The sequence below is a fragment of the Formica exsecta genome, unplaced genomic scaffold (assembly GCF_003651465.1).
Source record: "Formica exsecta isolate Colony F162 unplaced genomic scaffold, ASM365146v1 scaffold3703, whole genome shotgun sequence".
In the NCBI taxonomy this organism is placed as follows: Eukaryota; Metazoa; Arthropoda; class Insecta; order Hymenoptera; family Formicidae; genus Formica; species Formica exsecta.
The window spans coordinates 44,255-53,509 of NW_021850946.1; the positions used below are offsets into that span (position 1 = coordinate 44,255).

At 36.6% G+C, this 9,255-nt stretch overlaps 1 protein-coding gene and 1 long non-coding RNA gene across 2 annotated transcripts in view; one reads left to right on the forward strand and one right to left on the reverse strand.

Moving 5' to 3' along the window:
* The window catches only part of LOC115239328, a 20,240-nt gene extending 13,894 nt beyond the window's left edge, over positions 1–6,346 (reverse strand). The window contains exons 1-3 of the mRNA XM_029813805.1: positions 6,210–6,346; positions 5,791–5,865; positions 3–778 (exon numbers count right to left, since the gene is read on the reverse strand). Coding sequence (XP_029669665.1) covers positions 3–778; positions 5,791–5,865; positions 6,210–6,224 — 866 coding nt within the window. The 5' untranslated portion in view covers positions 6,225–6,346. The remainder of the gene's footprint in view (positions 1–2; positions 779–5,790; positions 5,866–6,209) is intronic.
* Positions 1–8,404, forward strand: part of LOC115239329 — a 44,676-nt gene extending 36,272 nt beyond the window's left edge. Inside the window, exons 2-4 of the long non-coding RNA XR_003884620.1 lie at positions 1,594–1,848; positions 6,140–6,747; positions 6,851–8,404. This is a non-coding gene — a long non-coding RNA (uncharacterized LOC115239329). The remainder of the gene's footprint in view (positions 1–1,593; positions 1,849–6,139; positions 6,748–6,850) is intronic.
* The last annotated feature ends 851 nt before the right edge of the window (positions 8,405–9,255 follow it).

A 9,255-nucleotide genomic window follows, 5' to 3' on the forward strand; every position in this document is an offset into this window, starting at 1 on the left:
CGCTCTTCTCAGATTCCATAGGTTTCTCCGTGGCTTCGTTCGCGGTATCATTGTACGCTCGGGACAATCTCGCTCTTGGTGTCTGATGATCCTCTGGCACGACATCATTCTCGCCTAGAATCGAAGTAACATCGATTTCAGCTGGTGTCGAAGATATTTCCGTCGCGGTTTCGACGTGGAAAATTTCCTCCGTACTGGACGCTTTGGATTCGATCACCTCGGAGTTGTTGGAAGGTGGAAGATCGTCTGCCGAATCGCTCCCTTTCTTCAACGCAAACACGTAAGGTTCCGATGTGACCGATGCGTAAGCTCGATCGCTCTCGTCTTCGAGCGGCGACGCGGTGTTGCTGAAGGACTTCCGGATACTCGCGTAATCGTCGTCCTTTCGATCGTCGCTGACAGTTCGTACAGTATTCCCGACAATCGTTCTACCGCTCGGATGATCCTGCCGCAGCCTCTGTCCAAAACTGCCGGCATTTTCGACGAGAAGGATCTCTTCGGGCACGGTATATCCGGACTCGCGACTTAGCTCTTTAAACGGATACTCATCGATCGTTTCAGCGAGCGGCGTGGCATAGATCGGTTCCGGCGTGGAAGAATCGCTCGCAGAAACGCCATTCGAGTCTTTCTCGTCGGCGCGAGCCGCCCATCCGCTCGAACCGGCATCAGGATGATCACCGGTATCCGTTTGCCCGGAACTCCTCGCTTCTGTGCCCGTCACGTAAAACCGCGCTATTTGCTTCTCCGGCAAATCATGAGGCTCTGTGTAATCGACAGCCTGAAAAATGAGTCGATTTAAAGAGGCTGTCCAGAAAATTTACGGTTATTCGCGATAATTTCACCGCGAAAGCTACGTTGAGAAATTACGGAACTGTATTCCTTGCATAGAATCCTACAGAAACATTAATCATATAGGCAAGTATTCTGCAGAATGTGTATAATTATTTTTATGAAAGGATTGAATGAAAGAGAATATTTGAATCAAATATTTCATTTATCGCAATTTATATAACTTAGCATCGATTACTGTTTTTATAGATTTTCTGATTTATATATAATGTCAAATTCAACAAATTTATTATTGAATGCATCGAGGAAAGATTGTTTTGAAAATAAGTTTTAGATACACGGTATTTAAAATATTTATATATATTTGCAGAAATTATAGCGCAACAAAGAGTAAAATTAATTAAAAAGCTGCTGATGAGAGATTAGAAATCGATAATAAAACTTTCCGAGTTAGAAATTAGCAAGAGCTGTTAAATACGTTTTATATATATAAATCGTTATTTTTCTTTCACTCTTCGGGGCTCTTTAAATGCGAACGACGACAGGATTTACGCAGGGAAAACGAAATTATTAAGATCATCTGGTATTAATGCAATAACGATTTTCTCGTTTTCCGCTCATTTTCGAAATTATTATTATTATAAGAATATTAACGTAAATATATATACGTGCAAAAAAATTGAATTTCTATTTTCTTAAGTAGCCTTGATTCTTATACAAGATTTTAAAATGTCTCGAGTGCTTGTTAAGCAATCTTTCTCATCCTGTCACGTTGAACTTACTCGTTCATTTCTTCTGTTAAAGTATCTCCGCATCAATACCCATCGACTCAACGAGACGAAACGAGACTCTCGATCGCATCCTGGCGCTGTGGATTTCCAAATGGAGCAAATCGCAGTGACCCAGAAGATATTTTGTGGAAGAAGAAAGGCGCGAAGAGTATAGCGGCAAAAATCAATGACGACCGAGTATCGACCATTGAGAGACAACAATGTCGGCACACTTTTTCGCGAGCGAAATAAAAAACTCGCCAGCGAAATCTGCATGCGTTCCACTTTGGTAAGTAAATTTACATTATCTTATACACAGACACATAGGCACGCGCAAAGTGTTAATACATAATGATTGATATGACGAGAAAGATTATTATTTAGAAGCTAACTATAATAAGCTTTCTCGAAAATGTGGCTGCTGACCATGGTGTTTTGTAGAAGATTATGGCGTACGAAAATAGAAACACTCATTATTGAATAAATAATGAGCCAATAAATTTCCTTTAAGAAAGAGACTAAAAACGAAAGCAGTAGATTTCCCGAGGTAAAATTGAAGAATGCGCTAGATAAGTACAGCATCATCGCACATCGAAGAGAAAAGTAGCCAGTTTTCAAAAAGAATGCCCGTAATACAGGACAGACACACCCCGTGTAAGAAGAATCCGCGGCATCTCGTCGCGGGGAGATCGGAGGCTGAGAATATCGCATCTTAGACACTATCGCGCCGCGCGAGATGAGAGAAAGGTGCAGTTACGATACCGCCACAGAGCTCCCTTTCTCCCATATCGTCCGAGCGAAAAGAGAGGAGAAACGGGAAAGATGGGCCGCATTCTTGCACCACGCGCGCGCGCAAAAGAAAAACCAGCGAGAGTCGCGTATAAATCCCGATGATCCAGCGAGAACGAACAGGGCATGTTGGTATGTCCTCGATCTCGTCTCACCAACTGGTCCATTACTTTCCCTTTATTTGCCGAAACCCCATATTTCTCTTTCTTTTGCAGAGCTTCGTATGTTTTTAATTGAAGTATTCAACGCGTAACAAAGAGACGAACTCGTAAGAATCACTTGAAATAAAAAGAGTTATATTTCTTTCACAAATGGATCTTACGTAAATTGTGAATTTACTTTGTCATTTTATATCAAATTCTTTAATGATAATTGCATCTTTCACACTTGTCAGCATTTCTAAAAAGTAATTCAATTAATTCAATCGGCAATTAATAACTTTGTCGATAATAAATGTAAAGTAAGATCTGCTTGGAACTAGCTGGAAAATAAAATTGTTCTTAACATTTTTAAAGATTAATTTGGCATTTATAAATTAGTTAAGATAAATAATTTTTTTGTAAATAGCTTTTATTCGATGTCTTTTTTGTAAAAAAGAATTATATTATTATATTATGGGTATAAAAAAAATGTAGTATCATACTTTTAAGAATTTGTACATTTCTTCCGAGATATTTCAACGTGTCTTTCATATTTGACCTGATTTGGATGATGTTTTTAACGCACTGGAAAAGCGGGTAATTTTTTTGTACGCGTTACGGATCTGTGATAGCGCATGGATGCGTAAATATTACGGATAAATCAAGACATAACAGACTGCGTATTTACCGTTTGTCTCGGTCCGACACGAATATAAAAAGAAGTGGTGCATTGAAATAAATAATAACGTAACAGTGCTACTTACAATTAGTGGCAAATGTACCAATAAAAAAACGATCGTAATTTTTGTCGGAGGCAATAATTTTCTACAGTTGATGCGAGCGCGGCTTTACCTTTCCAGTTTGGTACATGATTGATATATATGAAACACGTCGAAAACAACTTTCTCCGTGCATTGTTTCGCCGTCGACGAAATAAATATCGACTCGAGAGTACTCACATTAAGCAAAAATCTTTTGCTTCAAATAATACTCAAAGAAACGCATTTTCATCGATAACATACAAGTGTTTCAATCTATTTCTTTATCGCCTTTCGAGACGCGAGTATATCGTATTGATAAAGTAAGTTTAGATTAGAAGATTCGCGCGGTGTGATCTATAGTTTAAATCTTTTCGAGAAATTGAGAAAATTGATCGATCGAAATTGAAATTTTCTCAGCCTCTGGATAGTAAGATTCGAATCGTGAATATCGCGCACGTCAATCGATTCGTCTCCCCTGAGTTGCATGACATTGTGTAACATGTTTGTGCGACGATGCATCCCATCAAAACGATCGGTAATCGCCGGGGAACGAATTTATGTCCGCGTGTGGCCACTTTCACTGGTGAGTTTCCTTTTTAACGCGAAGAAAATGCGTGCACTCTCCGTCGTCTGGTCGTCTAGTCATCGTGCGTTTTACCTTGCCCGTGACAACGTTCCGCTGGCGGAATCTCTTAATTCAACCCCGTATTTGTATAGCTTGCGTCAATTTCACTCGCGTACTAATGCCCACGATTAATCCGCTCGCTGGGACGCGACTCGCGTTTACACGCTCACGCGGAATCGTGCATTTTCACCGTTTATACCTAAACGGTATAGTGTTTTACTTCGCGTGACAGTACAAAGGAAATTGAACAGCTTACACATTATTATACAAAAGAGTATTCACCTTTAATCAAAACAAACCGAAGATCGCGTTTATACGCGATAATATTCAGATCAAAAAATGCTCGGAAGTAAATTTACATTTTATTGCAACTTCTATTATAATTTATTACATTTCTTGTTATAGATTATAATTTTTAATTTACGAGAAAATTAGTAATTTTATCCATATTTTTAAATAATACACGCAAAAATTGATTTCAATTTTATATAAGAATTTTATAACGTTTAAAGCTATAGTTATATATATTATTTTTTTTTATATTTATTATATGATTCTTTATTGGTTTATTAAAATATTCTATATTTTTATATAAATATAGAGTTAACAAAAAATTAGACGATAATTATGACATATAAAATATCTAGATAAATTAATTCGAGCTCTTTGCCAGCAAATTCCTAGTAGGAAATGAAAGTTCTAACATGAAAATGTGAAAATTCTCAGTATATGCAAATGAAAAATGTACGCCAAGGTATTTGACTTTCTTAAGACTATGGTTTTCTCCGCAATGATTAAATCCCAAAATATCAGTTACATCGGCATAACTTCCTTTAATTTTAAGAGAAAGTAAAGTATACTCCTTTTCATATACTTATATATTATATTATATTATTAACATTCTATTATTCATACGGTACATTTAAAATTTCGAATTATATTCTTCCGTAATATTATTTTACATTATTACAGTACGGTAAATTGATTAAATGATTTGCACACAAGTATGAATAATATGAAAAAGATCGCACGCTTTTTTCCGACATGTTCGCGTCTTCCGAAGATATGCGCTTCGGGAAAGATGTCTTAAGCAAGGTGGGAATCGCGTGGTCAATGAACGGTTTCGTGTGTCGAGCGTAGAATTACACGATCGCGTTGTTTGCAAGTGAAAATGTTCTCTTTCTCTCTCTGTTCCCGGGAACAACCGGGGACCGGCGTTCATCCGGTCTATGTGCTATCAGCTCCCAGCTGTAATTCATCTCGACTCGTCGCGCCTATACGTAAAGTAGCACTTGAATGACGCGCCGCAAGTAGATCGAGGTTAAAGATTTCTATGCCCCAAGGTTAAGGATGTTTGTAAGCACCTCGATTCTCTCAAGCTCTAGGGCCTGTCAGGGCCCCCGGGGGCCACAGCTGTCGCGCGATTAAAAAAAAGAATTTTTTTTCGACCACTTTCATTCGCCTATCCATCAAGTCACTCTCTCCGCTCTATATGGAACTGTCAAACTAGACCTAATTGCGACCGTCTTTTTGACCATATAGTCCTTTGTCATTTTTAAAATTGCTCTCTTGACTTTATGAAATGCTGAAACCCGAATATCGATTTGAAGACAATAAAGATAGGATCTGTAATAGATCGATTTATGTCTCTTTTTGTATTTATAAAAGATTCATGTATGTAACAAATAGATTATTTATTTTTTACTTAAAATTGTAATTAAAGGTGAAACATTATAATTGCAACTCTATATACCTCTTGTTATATATTGCATTATTATAAATAATAAAATGTTAAATAATTCACGTCGACAAACTCTGCATATAGTATAGAAAAATTTTGTATTAACGAAATTCATGCAATATTATATACTATAATTTAATTTTTAAATGTATACTATGATATTTTATGGATTTACCTTCTCCTCACTCAAATTTCCGACGTTGGGTTCCGAGAATGCTGTTATTGTTGCCGCCCATATGACCAGAGCAACCTGAAAAGAACGAGCATGCTATACCTCTTATGTATTAACAATGAAAAAGTTATCTATATATTTTAATGTAATTTAAAATTTAAAAAAAAATTTTATTCGTCATTATGTTAGACCTTAATTAAAATTTGATTAAATATATTTTTATTGTATTTTATAGACAATTTTATGTAAAATTTTTGATTTTCCGTATCACTTCTCCTAATAGAATGCGTCGCAAATTTCATTCGCTTATTACAATTAGATATTCATTCAGTCATACATATGTCTATTTCAGATTCAAATATATGCAATGTCAAGAGTTAATCAAATGCGGAAGAAAGGTACGCAAAACCGATGAAACTCACAGCGTAGAGTCGCATATCTTCTGCCTTAACGCATTAATGAGCGAGTCCTCTTCCGCACCGTCTTCCCGCTGTCGATTTCCTCCCTTAGCTCCGATCTGCCTGAAGGACGTCCGTCACGTATCCGAAGCGCGCACTACGCAACGATACAGTGTACTACTTGATCCCGAAACGATACAGTTGACTTAAGCCGAAGCTCCAGTTATCCCCACGCGAGACGGACGATTCGAGAAGCCGGCCGTTTACACACAGCGAGCAGCCACCTACAAAATCCCTCCAGCATCCTCGTCCGTGTCGCTTACCTGGCAATCTCCTGGAGGAAGCCAGGAGTGGGGCGAAGAGAGTCGTCGCTCGAAGAAGGAACCAGGTGCGGAGGGTAAATGGGAATTGAAAAGGGAGATGCGCGAGCGATAGACATGCGCGACGCACTCCGTAGATTTGTTTCCGCAATTAAACGGTGGCGGAAATTAACCCCTCGACGCCTGAAGCTAGGAATTCCTTCTCAAATCAAATGGACCCTCTCCGAACTTCTTTCTTCCAGGTCTCTTTATGAAAATTTATAAATATTCTATTCGCGCTTGCATGTGAGTAATCTTGACATTATTTTGAAAGATAAATTTAACAATTTGCCTTTTTTATTGCAGAAAAATTATCACACGCCAGATATAATCGGTTTCCATTGTCTTGTGTTCAACAGTAGCGAAGTCGGTAGCGGAACACGAGGTCGTGAAAGTGACATTGGCTGCATGTAGAGGGGACTTTAATGACTCTCTTCTCAATTTTCCTCTCCTTCATTCTCAAATATTATGCATGCCATTATACTTACGACGCTCGATTTCACCGGGGCAATTAAATTGATTTTCGAATAGTTTTGACAAAAAAGACTGTCCGTTGTAACGTGTCTAAAAGAAAGATTTAGGAGCGTGAAATAGAAATTGTACAAGATACACTTATAAAAGAAAAAAACTGTCTGAATATAAATTTTTGAATTTTTGAGATTTATTACTAAAATTTAAAACAAAATTGACAGTAAGATAATAATTGCAAAAAGATTCTATATTTTAAGAATATATTTGTAAATGTGATATTTGAATTTAAAGCAAAATAATATGTAACACACACACACACACACACACACAAAACGTTATATGTGTAGGAAGAAGATATTGACAAGCAAACAAAAATTTAGAATCGAAGCTGTAAATCGTTTATGAGACGCATTACTTTTCTCCGTTTCACTTTTGCATGCGTGAATTCCTTAAATATCTTAAATTAGAGTATGAGAGCCATTCGATATTGTCCGGAAAAGAAAGTTTGAATTCTCATTAATAACAACGGCGTTTTGTTTGTCAAAACTCTTGGAATGTCTTTAACTTAAATCCATCAGACGATCATACAATTCGCAACAGATTCAGGACAGAATTTTATTTATAACTTCATATATGTCATATAAGACAGACGAAATAAAATATTAAAAAGATATATATATCAGAATTCATACATATATTAGGAAACGATATTAAAATAGATTTCTATTCTGAATTTTGTCATCGAGTTATAAATCGGGTAAAATCGGGCTTTGAAAATTATCGGTACCCCTCAACATTATCAACTTCATCAACATTATGAACAACCGTAATATGATGTTTTCGCTACACCGTACAGCTTTCGTTTTGCCAAAGAAAGAATCGCCAATTCTACTCTCATTCCTTCATTTTCCTCTCTGGTTTTCCCCTATCCCATATGCGGTAAGTTGTATGCCACGAAATCGGAACACGCGAATACTAATATATACCAACTTCGTTCGGTACATGCCTACTATTTCCCAACTTTAACCGTTAACCGGAACTGCATACTTTTTCCGCTTATTTTTCATGTAAAACAGTTATAACGAATGAGTTATAATATAGGAAAAAAGAATAATCATATTATCGTCAACAAGTAGTAATTATTTTATTGTCTTAAAACGATAAAAATAAATTTTTCGACTTTTACGAATTCCGGAAATATTAATCCATGGAGAACCCAGCCACAAAATTCCAGACCGACAAGTACGCAATTTTTAACTATATGATAAAAAATTGAGTATTTATTTATATATATTAATGAATACTTATCGAACAATTATTTATTAACATATTAATGATATTCTTCTTATACACATAAGAATTCAATCCCGATAATCTTTTGTATTTAACTAAAATAATGCAATAAAATAAACGTTTAAGAACATAAAACTTACATACCTATAGTCTTCAATTTAAATAAATCTACATTTCTTCAAATGATTCTGATTGGTTGATCCCTACTCTATTATTTTTCCGAGATTGCGTTTTTCGAATTTCCGACTGTCATCTCTATACACAGACTTCTATATATATAGAAATTGTCGTACGACAAATGTAATATCAGCCTTAGGGCCACCGCACAAGCTTTTCCGTAATGCATTACGTTATGTTAAGTACTGATTCTAAACCTAAACCTAAACTCGTACGTAATCTTAAACTTCAGTCAACGCACAAACAAAATCGTAACGTAGTATGCTTTTGTTACGTTACGATTTTCTCTGTGCGTTGACTGAAGTTTAAGATTACGTATGGATTTAGGTTTACAGTCAGTACTTAACGTAACGTAACGTGTTATGGAAAAGCTTGTGCGGTGGCCCTGATACGGGCTTTAGGATTTAAGATCGTCTTAGTGCCGGTCTACAATAGATGATTTAAGCCCTAAGCCTTAAGAAATTGACTAATCACAGTCGAGTATTCTCCTCATACTTGATTGTGATTGGTCAATTTCTTAAGGCTTAGAGCTTAAATCACTATTGTAGACCGGCACTTACTGCTAAAGTTTTTTTATGTGCCACGGCCCTAAGACTTAGGGCCACCGCACAAGCTTTTCCGTAATGCATTACGTTACGTTAAGTACTGATTCTAAACCTAAACTTAAACTCGTACGTAATCTTAAACTTCAGTCAACGCACAAACAAAATCGTAACGTAGTATGCTTTTGTTACGTTACGATTTTCTCTGTGCGTTGACTGAAGTTTAAG